This window comes from Drosophila santomea, chromosome 3R (genome assembly GCF_016746245.2).
Source record: "Drosophila santomea strain STO CAGO 1482 chromosome 3R, Prin_Dsan_1.1, whole genome shotgun sequence".
Lineage (NCBI taxonomy): Eukaryota > Metazoa > Arthropoda > Insecta > Diptera > Drosophilidae > Drosophila > Drosophila santomea.
The window spans coordinates 8,873,566-8,900,986 of NC_053019.2; the positions used below are offsets into that span (position 1 = coordinate 8,873,566).

The window sequence follows — 27,421 nt, forward strand, 5'->3', positions numbered from 1 at the left end:
TTACCAACGGCCATCCAAAAATATACCAAGCAATACAATTAGTAACCAAAACACTGAACCCGCTAGAAAGCTCATTTACTTTGTTTATAAATAAAATAAAACCATTAATATATGAATTGATCTAAAGTGATGACATATCAAAAAGAAAACTTATTGGGAATAAATCACAGGATACGAAAAGCCGTGATTTCATGCGATATTTTCATTAAGCGGAACTACGGCGATATATACCACACGACAAGCGATTCCTTGGTATTTTTGGCCACCTCGCCTGCGGTCACACTCCACGCAACCTCTGGCAAAAAACTACGCGAAAAATATGCCATAAAAAGCGAGAATCGAACTTGTTTATATATCTTTCGCGGATTACAAAGTGCGTAGCAGCCGCGGGCCGACCAGAGCCCCACCAACCAACCACTCCCGCCGCCCAAGGACACAGAGAAAACCGGCAAGAAGATGGCCGATCCGCTCAGTCTGCTGCGGCAGTACAACATAAACAAAAAGGAGATTGTCGAGCGCGACAGCCAGATTATCTTCGGCGAGTTCTCCTGGCCGAAGAGCGTGAAGACCAACTATCTCAAATATGGGTAAGTGGCGTCAGGATGATCTTTAAGTCTGCCAGCCATACCCACTTTCTCTGACACTTGTCTCCCACCGCATAGCTCCGGCAAGAAGGGCGCTCCACGTGAGTACTACACGCTGGAGTGCCTGCTGTACCTGCTCAAGAATGTGATGCTGCAGCACTCGGTGTACGTGCGACAGTGCGCCGCCGAGGACATACCCGCTGTGAATCGGCCGGATCGTAAAGAGCTCCTGGCCTATCTGAATGGAGAGACGCCAACCTGTGCCAGCATCGACAAGAGTGCCCCGCTGGAGATCCCCACCCAGGTGAAACGAGCTGCGGAAGGTGAACCTTCCAGCGTTGAGGTGGCTGCTAAGAAGGCGCGCTTTGAGGAGACTCAAGTGCAGAAGGTGCGCGAGCAACTGGCCGCCCGATGGGATGTCAACCAGAAGGAGACCGCTGTCAACATGGACAACATCAAGTCGCTGTCCGAGACGATGTCCGTGGAGAAGATTGCGGCCATCAAGGCAAAGCGTTTGGCTAACAAGCGAACGACCATCAAAAGGACGGACAATGACGAGACCATGGGCACTGATTTGCGTGCCATCCTGGACTATGATGTGGACTCCACGAAGGACATTATCAGCAGAGAGCGACAGTGGCGCACACGAACATCGATTCTGCAAAGCACGGGCAAGATCTTTGCCAAGAACATCTTCGCCATGCTGCAGGGCATCAAGGCGCGCGAGGAGGGACGCAACCGTCCGCAAGTGCCTAATCCCATCAAGATGCCGGAGCCGGCGCGAATAGCCAAGCCACAGCCGCAGCTATCGCAATACAATCGTTACGATCAGGAGCGCTTCAATCGGCAAAAGGAGGAGACCGAGGGCTTTAAGATCGACACGCTCGGAACATACCACGGTATGTCGCTGAAATCCGTGACAGAGGGCTCACTGGCTCAGCGTAAGGCGCAGGCCAACAACCTACCGGGAGCACCGGGCGGAATACCAGGAGCAGCCGCCGTTCGGCCCAAGGAATTGCTACCTGCGGCTCAAGCCCGACAACTGCCCGCCAACGGCCCATCGAAGCGACCCTCTCGCACCCCCATTATCATCATACCGTCTGCCAACACAAGCCTCATCACCATGCTCAACGTAAAGGATGTTCTGCAGGAGCTGCGCTTCATGTCCACCGCGGAGAAAAAGCTGCAAGGCTGCCAGCGCGACAGCGAAGTGCTGTTACAGGTGCGATTTAATGTGACGAATTATCTTCCAAATGGTTTATATAGCAAAAGGTGTTATGGCATTTGTTTCCGAAGATGTATTCAGTTTCCTATTAAACCATTAAAGAACAGAGTGGAATACACCAATGCTAATTTACGTTCTCTTACATTCCCACCAAATAGCGAAAACGCAACAATCAGACTGTGTCTTACCGGGTGATAGACAATCCCATCAAGCTCTCGCAACAGGACTGGCAACGGGTGGTGGCCGTCTTCGTTATGGGACCCCAGTGGCAGTTCAAGGGCTGGCCTTGGGACGGCAATCCCGTCGAGATATTCTCAAAGAGTCAGTAAAATCTCTCCAAGCTCTTGAATTTGATTCACTATGTTTCCCTCTTCTCCCCACCGCAGTTTGCGCTTTTCATTTGTGCTTTAGCGAGTTGAAATTGGACTCGAACGTGGAGCGCTGGTCTGTAACGCTGCTGCGACTCTCGCAAAACAAGCGGCATCTGGATCGGGCTGTGCTCAGCAAATTTTGGGAAACTTTGGACAAGTAAGTGCCTACATTGTTACATTCCACTATTGTCCCATTGCAAAACATTTAAAATGTATTCTTTTTTAGATATATGGCCAAGTACAAGCCCGATCTGCGGTTCTAACCCTCACCGCATACTTAAACGTTCTGCTGAATAACGACACCTGCACAGTTTCCAATCCCACTCCGAAGTAGTTACCATTATATATAACAGTCTGTAACTTTGCAACAATCGACGCAAGTATGCAACAGTGTGCGCCCAACTTCCGTAAGAAAGACCAAGCCGAATCTGGGTCATTTGGCCAGTCCAATTTCCCGATTAATCCCTGTCCAGGACTCTCTCGCTTTTGGCAGCCGCATTACAAGTCGCAGGCCTGCGATGGTGCAAATAGGCCCAAATAGGCAGTTAGAGGTTAAGATAAAAAGTTTTTCGTTCGACTTGTACAATGTAAACTATAAAACACACGGATACGGATCCGAAACCAAGTAATTTGTATTCTTAGTGATAATAAACAGTTACAAGCCATTTTGTTTCGGTTATGCAACCAGAAGGTAACATAATTGGCATTTATTTGGCTGTCATCAAGGATATTTACGTGCAACTATTTTACCTTTTTAAAGTTCATATTCATATTCAACACGATAAGAACGTGTTCATACCGCCCGCTGTTGAAGTCGCAAATCAAACGTTTCAACGCCATAGTAGTAAGATTTCATTATCTCTGTTTATATTGCGAAATACGTTCATATGAAGTGTACAATCGTCATGTTAGTTGGTGGTCAGTAACTTTACTCTCTTATATAGGTTAGCGATTAAATAAAAATACTATAGCACAGAGTACTCTGTGGCACTTCCCGCCGTATCTTCAGGAGGACTTGCGGTCGTCGAACTGCCTCCTTGCCGCCTTCAGGGTGTTGTGCATCAGCATGGCCACCGTCATGGGGCCAACTCCGCCGGGAACCGGTGTGATGTGGCCGGCGACCTGGCGAACTTCTGTGAAATGATAAGAGACAAGAGGATTACGAAAAGATTCAATCTCATCCGAATCAGCAGCTCACCTTCAAAGTCCACGTCTCCGACCAGCTTAAACTTGCCGGTGCTCTCGTCCTTGATGCGGTTTATGCCCACGTCGATGACACAGGCTCCGGGCTTCACCATATCCTTGGTGATCAGTCCAGGCTTGCCCACAGCGACCACAATGATATCCGCCTGCCGGCAATGGCGGGCCAGTTCCTTGGGCGGTGTGTACCTGTGGCAGATGGTCACCGTGGCATCCATTGCCTTGGTGGCATACTTGCCATCCGCGTGCAGCACGATGGCCATCGGGAGGCCGACATTTTTGGATCGCCCCACCACCACGGCATTACGTCCAAAGGTCTCGATTTTCATGTGCTCCAACAGTCGCTTGACTCCGAGCGGCGTGGCCGGAATATTGGCATCCATGTCCAGGGCCGTACGTCCGATGTTGACCTCATTAAAGCCATCCACATCCTTGTCCACATGGACGGCATTGCAGATGGTGCGCTCGTTGATGTGCTCGGGAAGCGGCAGCTGCACCAGTATCCCCGTGACCAGCGGATTCTTGTTCAGATCGTCAATCTGTTGCAGCAGCTCCTCCTGCGTGGTGGAGGCGGGCAATCTCTTCGTCTCACTGGAGATGCCCACCTCTCGGCAGGCGACCATCTTGTTAGCCACGTACTTCTCGCTAGCCGGATCCTCGCCCACAATGACGGCCGTGAGATGGGGCTTTGGATACCCAGCAGCCTCCATTCCCTTCAGCTCTTGTGCTAGCTGGGTGCGCACCTCCTGGGCTATGGCCTTGCCATCGATGATTTGAGCCATGTTGCTGAAATGGGAGCATATTTTTGAATTGGATGAAATTGAATAATGCAGGATTCCTTAAAGTATCATTTAGTAAAAGTTATCTTCCTGAATTCGCATAGTAAGAAAGGTCATAAACGGGGAATGTCGCCCACTGATAAGGCTCTCTGGTAAATCCCCGCCTGTCACTGCGGTTGCACTGCAGTACTTCCCCCAGATCGCACACTGGGACGCATAAGTGTATCGTGTGATTCACCCACTTGATTACCAAGTGAAGTGCGCGAGCGGCGGTGGAAAGTGTTCTAGGTGATTCCCCGTTCTCAGAATGTACTTTTTATGGCTGCGTTCTAAGCTATCGATGGATACAGTTTTGCTCGTGATCTCATGCAGGGCACCGATTGTAATTGTTCGTGGAAACATTGCTTATAGTTAGACTACAGATTCCCGGGAATATTAAGGGTCAATAAATAAATGCTAATATTTATGTTCAGCAAGAATCCTAATTCCCCTGTGTTTTTCATTCTATAAGAGGCGTGTTTATATAGATAAGTAGATGTAAATCTAAGGTACTTTATTGATCAACATTCAATACACAAGCAAGTGGTATCATCTCCGAGAGAGGATGGGGTAACCTAAAGCCTAACGTAAGTCTCGATCCAGCAGGGCGTAAGCCTGCGGATCGACTGCCTGCAGGGCGCGAACAAAGGTTGCAAACTCCACACTGGCGCCTTTTTCTCGAACGTGATCCAACAGGCCGTCCGCACCCAGCCATATGAAGGTGAACTGCTGCAGATGGGACTGGCGGGCTAGGTGCTTCCATTTGGGCTCTTGGGGATCGGAACCGTATCCTAAGGGCTTATTCAGCAGCGAACAGAGCTGGTCGTAAATGAATTCGTTCGAGAGGAGCAACCGCAGTTTGTTTAGCGGGTCCTGCTCCTTTTCCGTGTCTTTACTTGAATCTACCTCCATTCTTCGACGACCACTGCTTAGGTCCAGCTCCACCGACTCCTCGTCCTCTGTTTTGATGTCCATTTCCTCGGACTTGATCTCCAGCTGACCAGCATCGCTGCTTTCGTCCGATGATGTATCGATCTCCTCTTTGACCTTACGTGGAATCCAGGTCATGGCCAGTTCCCCCTTCTCCGGATACACATTCTCCAGCAACTTTACCACCCGCTCATTGGCCTTGTGCCTGGCCAATTCTAAGGGTGTATAGCCGGCTGCATTACGTGCCAGCAGGATGTCGGTAAGGTTTTGATTTTGGGCATCCAGAATGAGCACCAACAGCTCCACACTCTGCTCCAGAACGGCCATGTGCAGAGCATTATTACCATCCATTGTGTTGGCCACGCTAATCGAGCTCCGATCATGGCTGATCAGTTTCTTGGCCACATCGTACTTGTTCTGCCGTATGGCCATGTGCAAAGGCGTCAGACCATCGTCGTTTTTCAGCGAGAGGTCCAATTGTACGGTTGGCACTCCATTAAGGAAGCTTTCCACGCAGTTCAAGTGCTCCTCCTTGACTGCCAAATGCAGTGGGGTATTTCCCGCATGATTTTGCTGATTTGGACTGCAGCCCATGCCCAGCAAAGGGCGAATGTAGTGTGCTCGATCTTGTTGGCACGCCACATGCAGGGCACTATCACCATCCGCATTCAATGCGCTGTTGACCAGCTCCTTTAGGTTGAAGTAGTTCATCACCTGTATCGTCTTGATGGCCAGCTTCAGATTGTCCTTTTTGTGGCTAATCACCTCGTGCAAGAGCGTGTCATTATTTTCGTTATTCAAGGCATGATCCGTGAACAGCTCCTCCACTTGGCGGTGTGAGCTTTCCATCGGCGTTCGGCGGTCCTGATCGAAGATTTTGAATATGGTGTTCAAGTATTTACTGGTGAGATTACGACCCGATGCCACTTCCGCCCGTCCATGGCCATCCTTCACCAACTCTCCCATGCCTAAGTCGCAAATCTTCTCGAGATCAGTAGAGTTCTGCTCGATAAGTTTGCGGAAATTTTCGGAATCCATTAAATCATTCAGATGCATGTCGCGTCCGAACTCCTGACTTATCGTCTGACCATGCTGCGAAAGGTTTGGCAAGCCATTCGGTGGCTGAGCCAAGCCCAGCGTTCTGGGCAGATCCAGCGAGTTATTGGAGCTGCCAGTTCCCGAACTGCTACTGTTTGCCGAGGAGCAGGTTCGACGGCGTTTCCTGGACACAATCACGTTTCGTGGCTTGTAGCGGAAGGGCAGCGCAGGGAATGAGCGCTCATCATCGGAGGGACGAATGAGCTCAATATACACGTTGACCTCACGATCCACATCCTTGTCTTTGTACGCAGGCGTCTGGCACACAATGGCATATTGGTGGTGTACATCCGATTCGCGGAACTTTGCGTATGCCTCCCACACGGTTTCTCCGTCTTCATCCTCCTCGAAGAACCGCACCTTGATGTTCTTTTTGCTGACCTTTTCCACCAGCAGTATAAGCTCATCGTTGCCCATCACTCCGCCAGTGGGTTTGCTCAGACGGACGATGCGCAGCTCTCCAGTTTGTGCTGACTTGCGGTTATTGATCGCATTGCTGTACACAGGCGGTGCAAGTGGAACCCATGCGCCGTTGTCCTCTATTTTGAATGCCTCGAAGCAGAGCCGCACCTAAAATGGGCGCATAAGAATTAGTCAGTGTATTAAATTCGTTGGTTGGTTGTTTGCTTTTCAGTAAGTTAATTGCTTCGTTGTTAAATTGCTTAGTTATATTACTAAGGAAATTCTTTCGATTCATGAACTGTAGAATAGCTTTTGAAAAGCACATGTAAGCGATTAAAATAGATAGTTTATAGTTTACAGTTAACAGCCCGTTTAGCCAAAGAGACTAAAAGGTGTCAAATGGAAGCTATAATTAAATGAATTAAGCAGTCTCAAGTGAGCAATTAAATGTGTGAATAACAAATGTAAACGTATTCACATTGTTTGCACGCTGGTTTACCCACCTGGTTCAAGTTCATGTCCTTGGCCTCACGCTCCGTCTCCTGATGCAGTTCCTGGATCTGTTTGGTGGACAACTCGCGGCGATTCATCTGAAAGACCAAGCGATCCTGCTTCTTCTTGCACAGCTCCTCGAATATGTACTTCTTGGCGGTGTGTATGATGCCCATGTTGATAAACTGGGCCACATAGCCGCGCTCCTTGGACACGTGCAAATCATGCGGGTCGCACACATCCCGCTCGTCCTTGCGCACGACCAGCTGATGGGAATGTGGGCTGTCCAAGTTCGTTTGGAACAGACTGCACCGGATGACGGCGGGTCCATCGTAGTTGGACAGTGTGACTTCCGGGAAAGTTTTCGGCGTCCGCTTCGAGTTGGCGCCATTAAGCGATCCATGTGTTCCATGCATCTCGCTTTTGTAGCGAAAACGGAACTTCTCCACCGGTTGCTCCACGATCCGCAGCTGCGGCACGTGTTTGATATCGCCGTCAGACGCCAGGCCATTTTGATGGTATCCGAAGTGCTGGGCCGGTGGCACAGTGGTCGGAGCGGACACAAAGTACTGGTGATCCATATACATGTTGCCGAAACTGGTGACATTAGCAACGCCGACACCAACGCCAGCGGAGTTGATTAAATTGGTAGCATCCAATTGGCAAATTCCGTCGTTGTTCAACAGCTGATGCTGGTATGGTGAGTTTGCCATTGGCGGTTGGTGTGGTGAATTGCCGCCGGGCAAATTGAGATTGGCGAAATCCGTTTGCAGGGCCATGGTTTCCGGGGAGTGGGCTGGCGACAAGGATTGGGTGGTGGAGTTGGGTGAGTTACCGCTGCTATAGCCACTGGTGCTGGATGCATCGTTCATAAACAGCACATTTTTACCCTTGTCCAGGTCGTAGTACTGATTCATGTTCGTAGTCTATCTATATCCGATATTTCCAATTAATTGCGTCTTAACAACTCAAAAGTGTACCGCTGCCTTCGCCGATCGGATCGCTAATGATCGAAACGAGCTCCACCGATGGCTGACCATTCGTTTTAGGTACTTCCCCGATGTTCGGCGGATGGGAAATTATCTGCGGCAGCCACGTCGCGATGACTCACGGGTTTTTCAGGCGCACCACTCGAGTGTGATTTTTTTGATCGGCAATACTATAAACATGTACGGAATTCTGGATTCGCGGGTGTTGTTTACACAACGAAATCACACACTGTTTATATGTATTTTAGCTAACTAATACATAGATGCAAATGCATGGAATGTCGCCGCAGCGAATCGGGGAACTTCAGTACGCCAATGCTGGAACGAAAATGAGCGAAGCACTGGGCGAACACAAATAATAACGCTCACGAGTCGCGAGCAAAACGCTCACTGCCCTGATAACAGGTTTAAGCTATCTGCGCCGAGCTTTTGGGTCAGCTTTTCACGGAAACTAAGGTTTAATTTATTTGAATATGTAATTTCAACACACCGCACACACACTAAAATAAAAACATGGCAGAGTTGCCACCGGAAGGTAATTGAGTTGGATGGCAACGTACGAATCATGTGTTCTACAAATCTAAGGATGGGAACGTAAGCGATTGTTCGCTTCCATTGTGCTTAAATATTATAAATTTATTTAAAAATTTAATATATATATATAGTGTTATAATAAAAAATAATACTAATTCTATATATAATTTGTATTTTTATTAAAATAACGCTTTTACAACGCCTTTATACACAAGTACCGAATGAGATTATTGAAAGTTTCTTTAGAATATAAAGAATACATTGTATAAAGCTTTTCATAAGCTTCTCCTGTAATGCACTTACGTCACGCACACATCTCTAGCACATGCTTTTGTTTTTCTTCATTTGATATCACGTTTTATTTTGAACCCGATTCACTTTTTTATTAACATACACACCTGGATACTGACTTTCCGGCATAATTCCGGGAAGCCAGGACCGCAATGGATCCTATAGAACGTCGTAGCATCGTTAGACAAACACCTAAATGTTTTTCTATCCAAAGGCACTTGTGCGAAGTGATAAAAGACTAAGCATGCGTCACTGAACTATATACATACATACATATGTATGTAATTTGCGATTCAGTCAGCTTCCACTCCCACTGGACCAGCACACACACACATACAACAGCTGACCTGTTGCCAGGCTGCAATTAAAGTATATATGTATTTTTAATCCCGTTGCACTTTTTTTTATGAGTTAATCAATCTGCTCACTTCGCGTTCTTCTCTTCCTCTTGTTGCCATGCCAAGGTGTGTGTTTGTGAATGTTAGTGTGTTAGTGCTTTTTCACCTTATCAGTTGACGATGAGTTTTGTTTATTTTGATAATCAATTAGCAGGAAAAACATAAACAAATCGGGGTCTTGACTTTCCAATCACTAGTATTGGTCTAGACTCTATAGTTTTAAATAGCTGTCTATAAAATTAGTCCTAAATGCACTTTTATGCGGATAAAGGGAAAAAGCAAACGTGTCTTTAGAACGGCTATTCAAATTTTCTCGAAGGTCAAATCTATGTAATGACAATTTCCAAATTTTTTGGGCTTAATATTAGCCGATTTTGGCCAGCAGCATACCTTTTTGTGACTTGCTTTGTGGGCTGGGTGTATTGGAAGTATTTTCCTTATGGAAAATTCGAACTGCACTGATTGTCGGATACCGATGGACTGTATAAAACAACACCGATCTTTTAATGGGCCCCGCACGTGTTGTATATTTTGGATAAAAGCTTTTCGCTCAAGCGCACTGAAATGCGTGTGCGAGAGAGCGCGACTTAGAAGTTTTTGCTTGCGAGAGAAGCTTTCAACACTTACCGATAAAAGTATTGAACTAGTAATATCGCCCAGACGGGAATCGGGTATTTGTCTTCTAACAAAGGCGAAAACTTTTAAAAAAGTACAAAATATGCCTCTTTCTGAACCCATTTTAGAAAAGTGCGCTTTGTGTGCACAAATATTTATTTATAAAAATCGCAAACACGTGGAGAATTTCTTTTGTGTTTTTTATAATCAGTTGCACGGTTGGAAATATTTGCTGTTGTAAAATTTCCAACACGAGTTATTTTTCAATAGATTGTTTTTCTTCGACGCGGCGGATGACGAAATCTGATTTCCGATTACTGCACTCGAAGATTAAAAGATGACATGAGATTCCATTGGCCGGTGACGTCCATTAGCTCCACAGGGGGCCGCCACCAACGTCTCCCACTGATAAGCCTTTGAGTTCAGCCCCCTGATCGCCCATTACCTATTCCATAAGTTATGGAATTGATGCACAAACGCCTGGTAACTGGCGATTTTTGTTTTTAGCCAGTGGAGTAAAAACAATGCAGGCGTCATTAACAATGTTGTTCGCGGACGAAGATTGCTCCCGTTTTGGGTTGAAAAACATGTTATTTTCGAAAAGAGATAACCCGAGGAAAGTGCGAGTGGGCTGCCCAATGGGAGTGTTGAATCGTGAGCATGCTATGACAGCCTTATTTAATTTAAGAGTGGAATTTTTCCCTGAGCATTTCACTCTGCTTTGTTTTTGACCGGTTGCCTGCTATATACATAATTGTGTTGCAGGGATGTGCGATTGAAATTATTGCGATTTATTCCTGAAGTACTGTCAAAATTTTCAAAACAAATGTTTTGGAAAACATTGTCCTTTCATTTCCATTGCAATCAAAGTTTTCAAAATAATAATATAAGTGGGAGAAGCACTTAGTATAATTTATATACTATATTCGATGGTTATCACAAATAACATAGTTAAAAACTCACCTTGTGAATCGCATTTTGAAATGGAGTTTAAAATGTTCTTTTGATAACTTCGAATGTTTAATTTATTGTATTTTATTAAATGTCCTTTAAGCGTTTATTCCACTGATACACTTTTAATGTTGTTAAATAATGTAACACTTCTTGTTTAAGAGAATTCTAAAATAGAACTTGCTTTTGCACTTGTCGCATTTGAATATTTAAATGAAGCGCGCCGCAGGCTTTATATGCCACTTACAACGGGTATTTTTTAGTACCTTTTGAGTTCGAAAATTCGAAATCGGCTTAAGCAATAAATATTCCTAGGGTGGCAAAATCGCGGGTTTCTCAAAGACCTAGAATAAAACGAATATAGAGTTGCATATGGACAATAAAAATTATTTAATTAGCGACTTTGTGTAAACCCAAAGATTATTTGTTGAGTGTGGACGGTCAAGCTGTGCAAGTGGTGTTGCAATTTATTTGCCGTATTTCTACCAACGCTATCTGGGCACACTGCCGTGAAAAGGAAAACAAGAAGTCGCAAATCGAATCACCATTGCAATTTTGAACACCATTCCTTTGCATAACTATTGCCCACGCAGCCGCATTTCTCATGCCCACAGACTGGCGATGAAGCCCCAGAGCAAGCGGAAGTCCTTCCCCTTCAATGCGCCTCCTCCGGGCGGAATCATGGAGTTCGGATTCGGGAGCTGCAGCTCCTTCGGCAATCCGGTGGAGAATGACCTGGTAAAATGGCAGCACAAGCGAAAATCAGAGCAGCCGGCACCGACAGTGCTGTAAGATATATCCTACATACAACACCCCCATCATATACTAACCATAAAATGCATTGCAGACCACCCAAAATGCTTATAACCGAGGAGAGGATCACCCAGCATTTCAGCGGTCTATCGCTGGATCCGAAGATCAATGTATCCGCCTCGGCCGTTGTCAGCAACAACAACAGCGTGGCCAGCGTTGCGGGCGGCTTGGCCACGGATGATATACCGTCCACCAGCACCGGGAAGACCCACCATCCCAATCCCGCCTATCAAATGGCGGCCATGGAACTGGAGCAAAAGCTGCGCAATGCCAATCGCATTGTGATTTGTGATGGCCTCAAGCCGGGAACGGGTCCCGGTTCTGCACCACCTGTTATACCACCGGAGTGGCTAATAAAATCCATACCACGTCCCTGCACCGCCTTGGTGCCTTGGCAGCCATCGCCCCTTCAGATGCCGATGCCTGGAACGAAAATTGTGTCGCCCCAAATCGTAGCACCCATGTCTGGGCCACCGGTGGTCCAGGAGCTGGACGACTACGACGACGATCTGGAGTTCTTCGAGAACAATAACACGTGCAGCGTGAACCTTAACAAGTCTGAGCAGGAGCACATGGACGAAGACCTGTAGCGATAGCCATATAAAACCCTAAAGCATAAGTATAAAAGTATAGATTTGTATGTCCGTAACCGTAAGAACCCAGTTGATAGCATGCAAGAATACTCCGCCTCCTTAATTTGTATTACTATTGAAAATAGATAGATGTATGTGATTCAATCTGGAATGTTCCGGAATATTCGTTATTTAAAGCAAGATAGATGACTTTTGAGAGACTCAACGGCGGACGTCAAACGAACACCTGGCTTAAGAAAAGTTTTTCTTCGAGGAACTAATTCATTATACTTTTTACATCAATTTATAAGCACTATTTAAAACACAAATGTATGTCTCCAGAAATGTCAGAAGGCGAGTGCAGTATAGTGGGTCAAACGAGCTGATTAAAATATACTTTACATTGTGTTTTTTGAGAGTGGATTTTATTTGCTGATTACTAAAGTTAGAAAAATACGACATTTTTGCAATGGTCTTAAATAAAACTCCGTAAACTTAATCGAGTACGCTATTGTTTTTAATATACATGTTATTTACAATAACATATTATTTATATACAATAGATAATTATGATCACTGCAGTCAGATTTTGTATCAATTTTATATCAATTATTTAATAAATTTTGCTAAGTTAGTTTTTCCGTTAAAAGAACTGGTTGATTGCTTTTTAAAATAGTTATATAATGAAGTTCGGTATTTGGTATTTTTGGACAGGGCGGTCGCACTGATATATTGGTGTTCGCCAACGCTCTGGCTGCTGTCATACTGTAAAAAACCAGCAAAGAGGTCGGATCGCAGCGCCGCTGTCCGGAATCCGGAGAATTTTTCAGCGATTCGCGTACGGAAAAAATCGAGTACGTCCGAGTGCGGATTGCTCAGAAATCAAGTGAAATAATTGTTTATTTGGTAATTATTATATGACATACATATGGGAAAAAGTGAGCGTGCGTTTTTTGGTGCTGTGAAAAGTTTAGTGTAGTGTAGTTGAACTGCCTCCACATTGACAGCCATACGTATTTATTATAATTATAATTTACTTCATGGCGCAAGCGAAAAGATTGTAATTCGGAGAACGAGTAGCCGAATCAGAACAAAAGCAAGGCGAACGGCAGAGCCACCACCACACTGAGGCACTCAAATCGCATCCGCAGCGGCGGAAATCTGACAAAAACTAGATACGAGGCGAAGTGCAAATTTAGAATTCTTATTACAAGTTCATGGGAAAGTGGCGAATATACGTGGAGCGTGATAAGTGAGCGTTTTTTGTGTGTTGAATGGCAAAACATCACGTTGACCGATGCACGAATGAGAGAGTATCGCGAGTACGCGTCGCCGGAGTCGAACTCACCACGCTGGTTTGTTTTTCCGCTCTCTTCGCGGCTCTCCCTCCCCCTGCTCTCTTTGCCTTGCAGTGGTGTAGCCCCGGGGCAGCGTCACATGCGGTGGGGGCCACCCCCTCTTGGGCCGGCGAGCCTCTGTACTTGCCGCGTGGTGAGTTTGCCGGCTGGGCCTCTGCTTCTGGCTGGTGGGTTTCTTGTACTCGGAGCTCTTGGGCTCCAACCTCTTGTGCTCCCTCTCATTAGTCGGCCAATCGTGTGTGAGTGAGCTTGTGCCTGTGCGCTGCTCCGCGTCGCGTGTCGGACCGTTTGTGTGTGGGTGTGTGTGCGTGCGCTGGTCGTTCAATTTGTGTGAAGTAATAAGCGTAATTAGTTTGTTGGTGCGGCAACGTATTGCAATTCAGCTTGAAAACGCCACTAAACGTAAATGTAAACGTCTGACGCATCATCTTCATCTGCGATTCTCTGATTTTCCAGCTAGAGCCTGGCCAATAGAGGCCGTCGAGTGGAACCAGAAACGAGCTGCAACAATAAAGCGTTAACAAAAAAGTATAAAATAAAAGGCAGCGATGTCCACCGCCGTTGAAACGGGGTCGTCGCCTGCCAAGAGCAATAGCAACAACAATAGCAGCGGCGGCAACAACAGCGGCAACAACAATAACGGCAACGGCAATCTCAGTCCAAATGCAAAAGGCGTGCAGCGGCGTCAACTGGTAAGTACCGCACCCCCACTTTTACCCCTGCCCCCCCTCGGTTCATACACTATCAATAACCGATAAAGCCACGACAACTTACAGTGGTACTCCCCTAGGGTGCATTTGTTAAATTTCACTCGATAAAAAAAACTATCAGTAAACCGAAACATAAGTGGAAGTTTATTCTTGTTTGTTGCCAGATGTTTGAATTAAGGAAGTCCACGTTTTAATAATTCAGTGCTCTGAAAACCTGAAATTATCCAGTTAACTGCACTCTTATTAACAAAGCGAAGAGCTGAATTAAGTTCCTTTAAAAGTCAAAAGAAGGCGGATAGCTGCTCAATTACATGCGTTTTCCTAAGTCATGAGCCTGCTCCACTTAGCCACCCATGTGGGTGGTTCGCCATACGGAAATTCACCTGTAAGCATGAATGATAAGCACGCCGAGCCGAGCCCTAATAACTTGATGATCGGCGAAGGCAAAGGCAAAAAGTGCGAGCGAGAGATAGCATATTGGTTGTGGAAGCGAACGTAAAACTCATCATTAATCGGTGGAAATAAAATGCATTCTCACCCGACTGCCCCGCCCCCTCCCTATCCCACTCTCGCACTCGCCGCCCTCTGTTCTTGTTTTATTTTTCTTTTCTTCTGCCTCTTTAATTTTCCTTTGCGCCCGTTGAGCATTGGAGCTCAACTGAGGCCGCATGACCGAAAGCAATGAGCTTTATTTGCCATATTCGCTGTTTGTTATTCTCTTCTTCTGGCTATTATTGCCATTGTTGTTGTTTGCCTCGCATTTCGTTTTCAATTTGCCGCTGGTGTGTGTGTTGGTGAGCGAGCATATGTGTGCGCGAGGGTGCTGGTGGGTTTGTGTGTGGTGTGTTTCTGCTTCGGTTTCTATTCCATATCGTTGATAACAGGGCATTGTTGCGTTGTTGTTGCCCAACATATTTACATACGGAGAGAAAGAGGAAGCGAGAGAGGAAGAGCGGGAGTAGTGCTGACGTTGACAATGCTTGCTTTACACAGAGAACAAAAATGATGTGTAATATTTCCCAATTTAACATCGTAAGCTCAACGTTGCAGAACATTAATCCCGAAACCTACCTTGCTTCCATTGAATTTTGTTTCAGTGCAGAAAAGTGATACGTGGGCGTGGGTATTCGTGGCGGTGTTTTGCTTCAAGGGGGTGCCTCTGTGATTTCATATCGTCAGCCAACTTGCAAAGTTCACGTTCACTGTTCCCTCGGCCTGCGCATTTGATTAGCACCAAAATTGGATCAGCAGCTGCTGGCGCTCGTCGCCTCGCCTTCCGTTCGCTGCGAGCGGTGACGAAGTATTCCCGCCCGGCACTTGTCGGCGGAATCCCGCTCCCCCCCACCGCACGCAATAATACCCTACCTTCCAGGGGTATCCATATGCAACACGTTAAGGTGTCACATGTGCATACTTACATACTTGGTCATTACCTCATGTCATTATCTACATACTTAACCTTTTCAAAACGTGGCCATCTCAAGAGAATCAAGAACTTTGAAAATCAAAATAGTGAATTTCACTTAAACGTAGCGCATGGTATCTTTTGTTTGTCCTATCTCTTTCGGAAGCCATCTAACCAAATATCAACCTTGAAATTATCTCCCGCCACAGGAACGTAATTAATTCGCACTGCAGGGTATCTGAACAGTCGCTAGAAGAGCCTATCGCCCACTGACTTGGGTATCTATGCGTATTGAAGTGAAAAGCTGGGAAGCAAGCGGAGGGGAGCGAGCGCCCATTAAAAATGTATGGATTGCTGGGGAGTGGGAGGGCGAACTCTCATTATGGTGACTAACGCGGAGAATTATAGGGGGCTAGCGGAAGGAGGAGCACGCAGAGCACATGGCAGATAAGGGTCCGCAATTAGCACCTTAAATAGAATACATTAGGGTGCCCAGGTGGCCACCTGATGGGCGGGGGATTGGTTGGGGTGGTGGGGCGAAGGTGACGCCACCACAACAAGAATCTGAAACCACTTGACTGGATTTGGATTTTGGTTTCTGTCTTACACGCAACTTTTTATGAGGCTGCGCCTATCGTTGTTGTTGCTTCCTCTCTTACACGGAAAGAAAAATGTGATAATCGAATAGGTCATCGAAAGTACCAGAACGTGTTATATTATTTGCAACTGAAGATCTTAATTTAATTTGAATACGTTGAAAGTATTTTGCGTGAAAATGAACAAACAAATATTTTGAGCTGCTGTCTTTTCAGTGTGTTTTTGCGGCTATCGTTGTTTTTGTTTTTTCCCTTACCTGCCGATTGTTAATCGGCCAGACACCAAAACAAGCTTTTGAGCCGAGAAAAAAAAAACAACAACAGTCGCGCGGCAGCAACAGCGTGGCCACAATGAAAAGTCACTAAAAATCGTTTAGAACATGCCAAACAAGTTTCAACATTTCTGTGGGGCAAGCCGCTTAAAAAGGATATGCCACACACATGCACACTCGCGGATACAAACAAGCACAAACACAAACGAGGGCAGGCGCATCCATGTTTATAGATTTTTCGTTGCAAGCACGCCGCTCCCACCGCCCCCTGCCCCAAACCCGCCACACTCGCAGCGGCCAAAATAAACTCAAAGCAGGAGACATGGCAATGCATTCCGCATTTCGTATTTCGTATTCCAAATTTGTTGTTTCTTCTCCGCTCCTTGGAGCAACAGTCTCTCATCTCAATCCCCGTCGCATCTCTCAATCTCTCAGATTCTTTGCCTCTCTGCCGGCGATGCACCACCACCAGTGCAAAAATTAAAGCAGGGAAAGAAAATCAACAAAGCATTCGCATGCAAAGTGCATGCGCACTGAAGGGAGACAGCAATAGCAACAGGAGGAGCGAGCGGGATGCCAAGAGCGGAGCAGGTCGTGGTGGACAACGCGAATCCCGTTGCCCTCTGTCAAGCAGTGCTGCCACCCCTTTGGGTGATACGGAAAAGCCTACCCTACTGAAACTAGTATTGGAGGAAATAAATATGGGGCGGAAAGGCATAATTGAAAGCATTTTGTAGAATACGTATGTGTTTACCTAGAGAGTCCCATTTATATAAGTAAACACTACTACTATTTGAATGTTGCTAAAATAATCAAAAAATTATAAACCGCATTATTTTCTGAGTAAATGCTGAAATCACTAAAAGGGTTACCATGCAAGTATGACATACGAATCTAATGGAAAACGGACATCTTTGCGGTCAAAACTCATCAACCGTTGTCAAAAATCTGTGAAAACATCAAATCGATCCTAAGACCATTAACATATTTTTTGAATTTTCAAGTACCCCCACAAAATATGCGTATTATTTTCGACTTTTCTTGGGAAATCGAACGTACTAGCGGCGTGGCCGAAAATTTCCGATTGAAAAAATGTGGGCATAGCATGTTGCTTAAATAGATTTTTGTCTGCTCGCTCTCCTCATCGATGCTCTCCCACTTAGTCGGTCTCTCTAAATTGGTTTGGCTCTCCGATTCGCTCTCGTTGGACTCCCTCTCTAATTAGGTTCGTCGGTGGCAGCCGATAGGAAATCTCACGCTCACAAAGTTGAACCCATTTGGCCCCACCAGGTGATTAATATATAAATCAATCAAAATAAGCTTGTCTGTTCATTCTATTTATTTTCTTGAACGAATTCCGTTGTCTTTTAAATAGTAAAGTTCTTAACAAATTTCTCAAAGAAAATTAAACCGTTTTAATATTTTGTTGACTTTTTTAATGCTATAATAAAAAAAAATTAAATAGTATTTAATTTGGAATCACGAATTCTTATAAACGATAGTTTTCAAAGTATTGACATCCCTATCGGCGAGCAAATGAAATCGAAATTACAGAGGCGGGAGAGTCCTCCAAACGACTAGAGAAAGTGATGGCAAGGGTCGTTGGGGGTGTGGTTGGCCGCCGAGGGAGCAAATCACCGTGGTGAAGAGAGTGACAAGTGAATCATATCGATGGCGTCAGCAGCGTCGCTGGCGAAGGCAGCGGCAGAGGCAGAGCCTTCCGTTCAGTCGATGTATTTTTAGTACTTCACTCACTCAACTGTATTTGACTCTCTTCTTTCTCTTTGCAGCGCGAGAGGAAGCAGCGCAAGCTCTACCTGGAGGAATGGTCGCTGGGCGACGAGGATGGCGAGGGGACGCGCGGATTCAGCGTCGCCGAGAAGCTCGAATCTTCAAAGTTCGCGCAGGCGGGAATGGTGCGCGAGATGCGCGGATGCGATCTCACCGTCGCGTAAGTATCTCTAACTCTTGCAATATTTATCGCTTGCTAATCGGCGGTGATTATCGGTTGCCACCTAACGGATACGTTTCGCGTTGTTTTATGACCTACATTAAACGACGGATGTAGTTCTAGTTTGTTATAGAATGAGATCGTCATGCTGAGATTAGTAAGCGTGTCGATTTTGTATAGCTTTTAATTAAGCACAGATTTATGCTGATCGTTAATCCTAAACTTCTATTGGGTTTCTCTTGCTCCATGCAGTTTCCTGCAACAGCACGGCTTCAACATACCGCTGTTGTTCCGGGACAAAGCGGGCTTGGGCTTACGAATGCCCGATCCGCAGGAGTTTACAGTGAACGATGTGCGACTGTGCGTGGGATCCAGGCGGCTCCTCGACGTCATGGACGTGAACACGCAGAAGAACCTGCAGATGACCATGAAGGAGTGGCAGCAGTACTATGACAGTCCGCAGAAGGACCGCCTGCTAAACGTGATCTCGCTGGAATTCTCGCACACCCGTCTGGACAGGTTCGTTCAGGGTCCGGAGATTGTGCGGCAGATCGACTGGGTGGATGTGGTCTGGCCCAAGCAGCTGAAGGACGCCCAGCGGGAGGGCACCAACCTGCTGGGCGGCATGATGTACCCGAAGGTGCAGAAGTACTGCCTGATGTCAGTGAAGAACTGCTATACGGATTTCCATATTGATTTCGGCGGTACTTCCGTTTGGTATCACATCCTAAGAGGGAGCAAAGTATTCTGGCTTATTCCTCCCACCGACCGCAATCTGCAGTTGTATGAGAAGTGGGTTCTGTCTGGCAAACAGGCAGACATTTTCTTCGGCGATACAGTGGAGAAATGTGCCAGAGTTTACTTAACGGCGGGGAACACCTTTTTCATACCCACCGGCTGGATACACGCGGTCTACACGCCCACCCAATCCCTCGTATTTGGCGGAAATTTCCTGCACTCCTTCGGGATAGTGAAGCAACTTAAAACCGCCAGTGTGGAGGATAGCACGAAAGTGCCGCAAAAGTTCCGGTACCCCTTCTTCACGGAGATGCTGTGGTACGTCCTCGCTCGCTATGTGCACACGCTTCTGGGCCACTCACATCTGGAAGGTGAGGCCTCGTTGAGCGAGGATGAAATGGCTGCCCGTCCGCACACTCATCTTACGCACCACGAGCTCTTTGGACTGAAGGAGATCGTTATGTACTTGTACGATCTGCCGCCGCAGAAGAAAAATGTGCCCAGTTTGGTTCTGGATCCGGTGGCCCTCATCAAAGACGTCCGATCGCTGGTCGAGCGTCACTGCAAGGATCAGCAAGATCTCGCCATAACTGGTGTGTCCGTGCTAAAATCCCCACCAGGATCGCAGCCCCCCTTTCTGCTGTATGATCGCACACGGGTGAAGCAGGAGATAAAGCAGGAAATCGCACACAAAAATGCAGAGGTTATACGGGAACAGCAGCAATTGGAGGCGGGCAGAGCCAGGGAGGCCGAATCGGATACATCTCAATCCACTGGAGTGGGATCTGCCATCGGAATGGGGGCTGGAGTCGAGTACAGTAACGGAGTGATGAAGAAGGAGCAATTGGAGAACGGTAGTGGCGTCGCCGTTGGTGGGCACGGATCGCAGCCAGGTGCGTTAGAAAATGTTTAATTATTTTGCCTGAAAATAGTAATACTGTTCTATGCTTATATTACAGAGGCCACCTTTGCCCTGCCCACTGATACGCTTAAGTATCGCCCACCCAAGAAGATGCATTTGGCCACCGCGTTGGTGGCAGCCGCTGCAAGCAGCAGCACTGGGGGAGGTGGACCAGTTGCAGGAGTGGGAGGATCTGCGGCGGTGGGAAGCAGCCATAGTCCTACCGGTGGAGGAATGGGCCCAGGCCCAGGAGCTGGCGGCGCTATTAGTGTGATTGCCACCAGCTCAAGCTACATGGAAGGAGGACAAGTTGGAGGGATCCTTAACGTGGACAACTGTCATTCTCCAGAGGGGGGTGGCGCCAAGTTGTCGCCAAACCTGACCGGTACCGGACAACCAAGACGTCGCAGGACGCGCTGCAAGAACTGTGCTGCCTGCCAGCGCTCCGACTGCGGCACCTGCCCCTTCTGTATGGATATGGTCAAGTTTGGAGGACCTGGTCGGGCGAAGCAAACGTGCATGATGCGACAGTGCCTATCGCCCATGCTGCCGGTCACCGCGCAGTGTGTTTACTGCCATCTGGATGGCTGGCGCCAGACACCAGTCTCTCCGCAAACCAAGCAACTGGCTTCCGCCGATGGGCCCTCCGCTCTAATGGAGTGTTCCGTGTGCTACGAAATCGCTCACCCGGACTGTGCTCTCTCGCAGTTGGATGGGACAGAGGATGCGGCGGATGCCAAGGGAATCGTAAATGAAGATCTGCCAAACAGCTGGGAGTGTCCCAGCTGCTGTCGCTCCGGCAAAAACTACGACTATAAGGTACGATTGTTACTGAGCACTTGATTCCTTATTACGACTTTCTAATTAAACTTTTTTTTTGTACAGCCTCGCCATTTCCGAGCACGTCAGAAGTCCTCAGAAGTGCGTCGCGTTTCCGTTTCCCATGGTCCAGGAGGAAGTGCCGAGGGCCACGCGGATGGAACTGCATTGCTGCCGCCCCCGGTGGGCCAGTATAATGACTTTGTCTTCACCAGTGAGTCGGAGATGGAATCGGGGACCGTCAGCGGCCATATGACACATTGGAAACACGGGATGAAGCGCCACCATCAGCTGGAGGTTAAAACGGAGCGAAATAACAGCTGCGACACCCCATCGCCCGGAATCTCACCCAATGCCATTGGTGGCGAGTCCAAAGTAGGGAAACGGCGCAAGAGCGACGATGGAACGAGCGTTAGTAGCAGCATGCACGAGAGCAATGACGCCCCGTGCGGCTCTTCGGCGGAGGGCGCTGGAGGAACGGGTACTGCAAATATATCCACCAATCAGTGGAGTGGAAGTGCCGGCGGCGGTGGTTCGCGCAAGAAGAACTCGATACGATCACAGCTGGCCCAGCAAATGCTGAACTCATCTACGCGAGTGCTGAAGAAACCCCAGTATGTCGTGCGGCCAGCAAGTGGAACCGGCTCCTCTTCGTCCAGTGGAAATGGAGGTAGCGCATCCGCCACCAATGGAATCAGTAATGGCAGCAATCAAAGCGGTGCCAACTCCTGTGGAGCTGGCAACGGCGAGCGAGGAACCAATAACGGAGGATTGAGCGGCTCCAACGGCTTGGGCAATCAGCACCACAGTTCATCACAAAATCTGGCCGTGGACCCTACTGTGCTGAAGATCATTTTTCGCTACCTTCCGCAGGACACGCTGGTCACCTGCTGCTCAGTGTGCAAGGTATGGTCGAACGCGGCAGTCGATCCCGATTTGTGGAAGAAAATGAATTGCTCCGAGCACAAGATGTCAGCATCACTTTTGACAGCGATTGTGCGCAGGCAGCCGGAGCATCTGATTTTGGACTGGACGCAGATCGCCAAGAGGCAGTTGGCGTGGCTGGTGGCACGCCTCCCGGCGCTCAAGAATCTTTCGCTGCAAAACTGCCCCATCCAGGCAGTGTTGGCACTGCACACCTGCCTTTGTCCACCGCTTCAAACTCTGGATCTCAGCTTTGTGAGGGGATTGAATGATGCTGCCATAAGGGACATCCTTTCGCCTCCGAAGGATTCGCGACCTGGCTTAAGTGACTCGAAGACGCGGCTCAGGGATCTCAAAGTAATGAAGCTGGCGGGAACCGATATCTCCGATGTGGCTGTGCGCTATATCACTCAGTCGTTACCGTATCTGCGGCACCTGGATCTCTCCTCCTGCCAACGTATCACGGATGCGGGCGTGGCACAAATAGGAACCTCCACCACAGCCATCGCCCGTCTCACGGAGCTTAATCTGAGCGCCTGCCGGCTCGTATCTGAGAACGCTCTGGAGCACCTGGCCAAGTGCGAAGGTCTCATCTGGCTGGACCTGCGCCATGTGCCCCAAGTGAGCACCCAGTCGGTGATTCGCTTCGCAAGCAACTCCAAGCATGATCTGTGTGTCAGGGACATCAAGCTGGTGGAGCGAAGGCGGAGGAACTCGACGACAGCAGCCAGGAGCTGGCACCACGACTGAGCCACTGACAGCTGGAGAAGGCCCAATCAATCGTAATCATATGCATTAGGACAGCACACTTTCTAAGCCCCGATCCAGCACCCCCAATCCTCGCCGGAATGCAAGCCAAAGAGAGTCGTCGGGCCCTTTGCATTGCGTGTGGTTATGTTCTTAAATGCTAAGCTAGTCAGGATAGGGTTCAGGTTCAGGTTCAGGTCCAGGTCTGTTTTTCCGATACTTTCAGAGAATCTCAAAACTGTCCTTTTTCGAAGAACAATCCATTTTCACGGTTTCAATATTTTTAGGTATTTTATTAAATCAGATCTATTAACATATTTAGATTGGAAATTGCTGCAATATTTTTTGAAGATAGGTAATCAGAAATGTTATTTTCCGTTTACTCATTTTCACCTTTGTTTCACCCATTTCCTCAAACCACTCCAGGCAGTGTGAAGGGCTGAGCTTCGGTTTTTCCGAAGTGGAAAGATGCCACCCCAAGCGAACCCCATTTTATACACGTAGGCCCACCATCCTCACACTCGGACTTAGCGTAGTGATTAAGAATAGCATTCCCGCGATGGTAATTACATTTAATCAGTGTCATATTTCTAAGCATGCAGGAAACGTTACATGTTAGAGAGCAGCACTAGGTGCACCCATCCAGCTTAAGTAGATGCAGCTCGCACAGCAACTGAGAATCACAAGCGGTGCGTTTCGGGACTGGAAGAGCAGTGCCAGCAAATGATGAGACCGATTTTATTTGAATGTCGAACCTCTTTTAAACTTCCCCACATTTGGCCTTACTCGATGCAAATTAAACTCGCTTTGCGCGTCTTACAGTTCCGAGACGCACTGTACCAGCGCTATTGCCGCACATAGTCGATAAGTCAACCTGCCAAGCTCCCTAAGGACCCAACGCCCCCACAGCCCCCCACTCCGGTAGCAGTTAAATTAGTGATAACGTTGCTAAAATATATTTGAGAGCATGTAAGATTAATACAAGTACGAGCATACTTATATTTAATGTTTTACAAAATTACATTGCAAATATAGAATAATGTTTCAAGAATTTCTAGTACTTGGCGGATTTGTAATCGGGTTCATCGCCGCCACCACCGCCGTCCTTGGGCAGTTTTCGCTTTTGAATGATTGTCTAAATGATACAGGCGAGCAAATATTTTGTTGTTTATTAAATTCTTTGGCGTATGCTTACCTGAATCTTCTGCCACTCCCTATCCAGTTCGGCCTTCTCGTTCTTCTCCGTCTTGTTCTTGCGCGTCTTGCGGCCATCCTGCATCTTGACGCCATACTGGAAGGCGGCCTTGGGCAGCGCCTCCTTCGTGCTCATGTAGTCGGAGTACTCCTCCTGCGTGTCAAAGTCCCAGCGTCCAATGGGCCCCTTCTTGTTGCCCAAATCCATCTTGGTGTAATCCACCTCATCGTCCGAGTCGTCGATGGCGTCGTTCATCTCCTCCAGTCCGGGATAGCATTCTGCGTAGCCCTCGGGTTCGGCGAACCGTGCGGCCATAGCCTTCGATATCTTGGGTGGCGGGGGAATACTGGAGATTATCGGCTCCTCTGATACCTCCGGCGGGCCGTCTCCAAAGTAGGAGGGGGCTGGTTTTCCTTGCTCTTGCCGGTTTCGCTCCGCTCGCGTGGCGCTGGGTTGATAGTCCCCGATATCATCGTAGATATTGTCGCCCAAGGGAGCTGATGATTTCCCTTCCTTGTTCGATGAGGAGGAGGTGGCGTGCCGACTGGAGCCACCATTGCCGGATGATCCGCGTATGTTTTCCACCTCCTTTTCGTAGAAGAGCGGCTTGTCCTTGTCGCGCTTTTTGTTCTTCTTGTTGCGACCGCCGGCACGTAGATAGCTCAGGATTTGGGACAGCTTGTTGATCACAATGTCATTGGTGGTCAGCGTGGCCACATCCTCTTGCGACACCGGCACCTCGAACTTGGAGCGCTTCAGTGTGGTTGGAATATCCGATTCTCCTAGCTCGTCGTCCAGATCGATTACATAGGCCATCCGTCCTGGAGCAAACAGCTCATTGCGGGGAACTTCTTTCGAACGCCTTGCCTGTACCAGATTGTAGATATTGCGGGCCAGTGCACCATTGATGGCATTAATGTCCTCCGACTCGCGGCGCTCCGCTTCCAATTGCTCGGCGGCGGCAGCAGCTTCGGCGAGCTTTTCCCTTGCGACGGCGGCAGCGATCTCCTCCTCCTCTGCTTCCTTGGAGTGCAACTCGGAGCGCACTTTCTGCAGCAGGGCGTAATCAAGACCCTTCACCAAATGCGTATGCTGGATGTCACCACCCAAGAACTTGGACTCCTGAATGATACGTCTTCTTCGTTCCTGGGCATCGATTCCGGATTTCATATCTGGTGCTACGGCTCGATACGCATTGGTGCTACTTCCGTGCCCCGGTGTGCTCACGTTCACGTAATCTGGATTGGCGCCATCACGTCGTTCTCGTGCTCGGTCCCTGTACTTCTCGGACAGCTCCTGCAGCTTCACATCCTCCTGCTTCTTGAGCGCCGCATAGAAGTTCTTTTTCTTGCGCCGCAGATCATTGCGCTCGCTGCTGCTCTGACCCTTCTTCTTCTCACCACTTAATCCTGTCGTGCCGGGGGCGGCGGAGGGTGTGGCAAAGGTAGCCGTGGCCAGAGATCCTCCAGCGGATGTGCTGCTCGTCCCTGAGCCAGGAGGCGGAGCCCGGGGCGTGGCTAGCAGCTTGCGGAAGTCATCGTTGGTCAGACGCACCGAGGGCGGTGCTTCCAAGTGGGCATCCGACATGGCGAAGAAGTTTTCTAAAAGAAAACTCGCGGAGAAAATCTATATTTACAAACTGTGCTTCTTCTTGGTTTTCATTGCTAGGGTTGCCAGCGTAGCGGAGAATTCAATATTTTCGATGTTGGTCCCAAATGTAATCGATAACACTTTTACAGTGTTGCAAGTTTAGCGTCTTTGCCGATTAATCACGCTAGTTTTCATTAAATAAATAAAAACAAAAATGGCAAGAACACCGAATTTTTAAGCTTAGCAACGTTTATTAATTGAAACGTTATTTACGTTTGGTAATGCTAGCTCCTTCTAACAAAACCCATATAGCTTAATTTAACTGAAGTACATCAATGTATATTTAAAAATCGATTTCACACTTTGCATCACTGTTTCTCAAAATGTGTTATTATTATTGTAAAACTAAAAATGCAGCAATTTCTAAAAGGTCTGCCGAAGGTAGAGCTCCATGCCCATCTCAACGGTTCCTTGGGCACCCAAAGTCTGTGTGATCTTGGCGAGCGACTGTATGGAAGCTCCTCTGAAGATTTCCAAAACTTGTGCGCGCGCTTTAGCCGATTTGAAAAGGACATGGATGCATGCTTCGAGAAGTTTGCTTTTGTGCACGAGCTGACCTCCACGCAGGAGGGTCTGCGATTCGCCACGGAGCTGGCGATTCGGGACTTCGCCCAGGATAACGTCCAGTATGTGGAGCTGAGGACCACTCCAAAGGCGAACGAAAACTATTCACGCAGGGATTACTTGCAGATCGTGATCGATGCAATCAGACGAGCCAAGGAAACATATCCAGAAATAACAGTCAAACTACTGCCCTCCATCAATCGGGCGGAACCAGTTGCCGTGGCCGAGGAAACAGTTTCCCTGGCTTTGGAGTTGGCCCAGGCTCATCCAAATCTTATCTTAGGCGTGGATCTGAGCGGTAATCCAGGCACTGGACGGTTCTCCGACTTTGCTCCTATTCTTGCCCAGGCTCGAGATAAGGGTCTGAAGCTGGTTATACACTGTGCCGAGATCGAGAATCCATCAGAGGTGAAGGAAATGCTGCAGTTTGGAATGTCCCGCTGTGGACATGGAACTTTTCTTACGCCCGAGGACATTGAGCAGCTTAAACAACGGAATGTTGCGATTGAATGCTGCCTCACCAGTAACGTTAAATCGGGAACAGTGTCGAGTTTGGAGGAGCACCACTTGAAAAGAATCATGGAGGCGGATGCACACAAGGTTATCTGCACGGACGACAGCGGTGTTTTTGACACCACCTTGACAAAGGAGTTTCTGATTGCTGCGGAAACCTTTGGACTAACCCGTGAGCAATGCATCGATTTGACCTTGGAGGCAGTGCATCATTCATTCGCCAGCGAACAGGAGCGAACAGAGATGGCGGATAGGGTAGCTAACTACGTAGCTATATTGCCTAAATAAAGAAAAAGAATTTAATGTCGCCGTCCTAATGGAAATAAATAGATTCTTCATACATTTGTACCACCTTGTTAAAATCCTTGTAATTCCTTGTTGCCACCAACCTGAGCGTGATCCCTAGTTGTCAGCGAAAAAGTGTGTATTACCTTTTAATATCATTGTTTTTATTCAATATGTAGAAGTATTTAGTTACAAGTTTGTTCATTAGTTATGTTCATCCTTCGTACGTACATATGTGGCTAATAAGTTGTTATGTTTTCCCATTTAATATCATTCATAATTGAATTCAAGTTTTCATGTTATTATTTTATGTTCTCGTTTCTGCCTTTCTGTGTGGCTTAGTTGGGGTTTAGGCATTCAAAATACAATGGAGTACAAGCTTTGGTCAATAGCAGGCTCTTAAACTGTGCCAAGTGAAGTGGACGATCGAAATGTGAAGAAACCAAAGTAAGATTTAGAAGATCGAATCTGTAGTTTGATACCACGTTTTGGGGCGTAACTTTTGGGTGA

The 27,421-nt window shown here is 47.6% G+C and overlaps 7 protein-coding genes across 12 annotated transcripts; 4 read left to right on the plus strand and 3 right to left on the minus strand.

The window, feature by feature from the left end:
* The first annotated feature begins 258 nt into the window (after positions 1 to 258).
* LOC120453323 (parafibromin) lies at positions 259 to 2,805 on the plus strand. Its single transcript, XM_039637980.2, has 5 exons — positions 259 to 587; positions 663 to 1,806; positions 1,968 to 2,130; positions 2,196 to 2,337; positions 2,407 to 2,805. Exons 1-5 carry the CDS (start codon positions 457 to 459, stop codon positions 2,441 to 2,443), a joined length of 1,617 nt encoding a protein of 538 aa, XP_039493914.1. The 5' UTR covers positions 259 to 456; the 3' UTR covers positions 2,444 to 2,805.
* Positions 2,806 to 3,025: 220 nt separating this feature from the next.
* Positions 3,026 to 11,084, minus strand: LOC120453324 (bifunctional methylenetetrahydrofolate dehydrogenase/cyclohydrolase, mitochondrial). 3 transcript variants are annotated; one of them, XM_039637983.1, is made up of 3 exons: positions 10,911 to 11,084; positions 3,379 to 4,166; positions 3,026 to 3,313 (listed from the first exon to the last, which is right to left on the minus strand). In XM_039637983.1, the coding sequence occupies exons 1-3, from the start codon at positions 10,922 to 10,924 to the stop codon at positions 3,186 to 3,188; spliced, it is 930 nt and encodes a 309-aa protein (XP_039493917.1). In that variant the 5' UTR covers positions 10,925 to 11,084; the 3' UTR covers positions 3,026 to 3,185. The 3 variants fall into 3 exon arrangements, with proteins under 3 accessions (XP_039493917.1, XP_039493918.1, XP_039493915.1); XM_039637984.1 differs by lacking the exon at positions 10,911 to 11,084 and adding an exon at positions 9,723 to 9,873; XM_039637981.2 differs by lacking the exon at positions 10,911 to 11,084 and adding an exon at positions 9,042 to 9,283.
* Positions 4,698 to 8,526, minus strand: LOC120453320 (nuclear factor NF-kappa-B p110 subunit). Its single transcript, XM_039637977.2, has 2 exons — positions 7,132 to 8,526; positions 4,698 to 6,796 (listed from the first exon to the last, which is right to left on the minus strand). The coding sequence occupies exons 1-2, from the start codon at positions 8,035 to 8,037 to the stop codon at positions 4,781 to 4,783; spliced, it is 2,922 nt and encodes a 973-aa protein (XP_039493911.1). The 5' UTR covers positions 8,038 to 8,526; the 3' UTR covers positions 4,698 to 4,780.
* A 293-nt stretch (positions 11,085 to 11,377) lies between the features above and the next one.
* On the plus strand, positions 11,378 to 12,782 carry LOC120453603. The gene is made up of 2 exons (XM_039638369.2): positions 11,378 to 11,686; positions 11,746 to 12,782. The coding sequence occupies exons 1-2, from the start codon at positions 11,520 to 11,522 to the stop codon at positions 12,299 to 12,301; spliced, it is 723 nt and encodes a 240-aa protein (XP_039494303.1). The 5' UTR covers positions 11,378 to 11,519; the 3' UTR covers positions 12,302 to 12,782.
* Positions 12,783 to 13,036: 254 nt separating this feature from the next.
* On the plus strand, positions 13,037 to 23,755 carry LOC120450908 (jmjC domain-containing histone demethylation protein 1). Of its 4 annotated transcripts, none has more exons than XM_039634158.1 (6): positions 13,037 to 13,189; positions 14,098 to 14,333; positions 18,415 to 18,575; positions 18,828 to 20,206; positions 20,273 to 21,033; positions 21,100 to 23,755. In XM_039634158.1, exons 2-6 carry the CDS (start codon positions 14,190 to 14,192, stop codon positions 22,705 to 22,707), a joined length of 4,053 nt encoding a protein of 1,350 aa, XP_039490092.1. In that variant the 5' UTR covers positions 13,037 to 13,189; positions 14,098 to 14,189; the 3' UTR covers positions 22,708 to 23,755. The 4 variants fall into 4 exon arrangements, with proteins under 4 accessions (XP_039490092.1, XP_039490095.1, XP_039490093.1 ...); XM_039634161.1 differs by having other exon boundaries at positions 13,038 to 13,137; XM_039634159.2 differs by lacking the exon at positions 13,037 to 13,189 and adding an exon at positions 13,882 to 14,000.
* On the minus strand, positions 23,675 to 25,575 carry LOC120450909 (protein Red). The gene is made up of 2 exons (XM_039634162.2): positions 23,900 to 25,575; positions 23,675 to 23,839 (listed from the first exon to the last, which is right to left on the minus strand). Exons 1-2 carry the CDS (start codon positions 25,484 to 25,486, stop codon positions 23,759 to 23,761), a joined length of 1,668 nt encoding a protein of 555 aa, XP_039490096.1. The 5' UTR covers positions 25,487 to 25,575; the 3' UTR covers positions 23,675 to 23,758.
* A 277-nt stretch (positions 25,576 to 25,852) lies between these two features.
* Positions 25,853 to 26,968, plus strand: LOC120453630 (adenosine deaminase-like protein). The gene has a single exon (XM_039638422.2). The coding sequence runs from the start codon at positions 25,901 to 25,903 to the stop codon at positions 26,912 to 26,914; it is 1,014 nt and encodes a 337-aa protein (XP_039494356.1). The 5' UTR covers positions 25,853 to 25,900; the 3' UTR covers positions 26,915 to 26,968.
* The last annotated feature ends 453 nt before the right edge of the window (positions 26,969 to 27,421 follow it).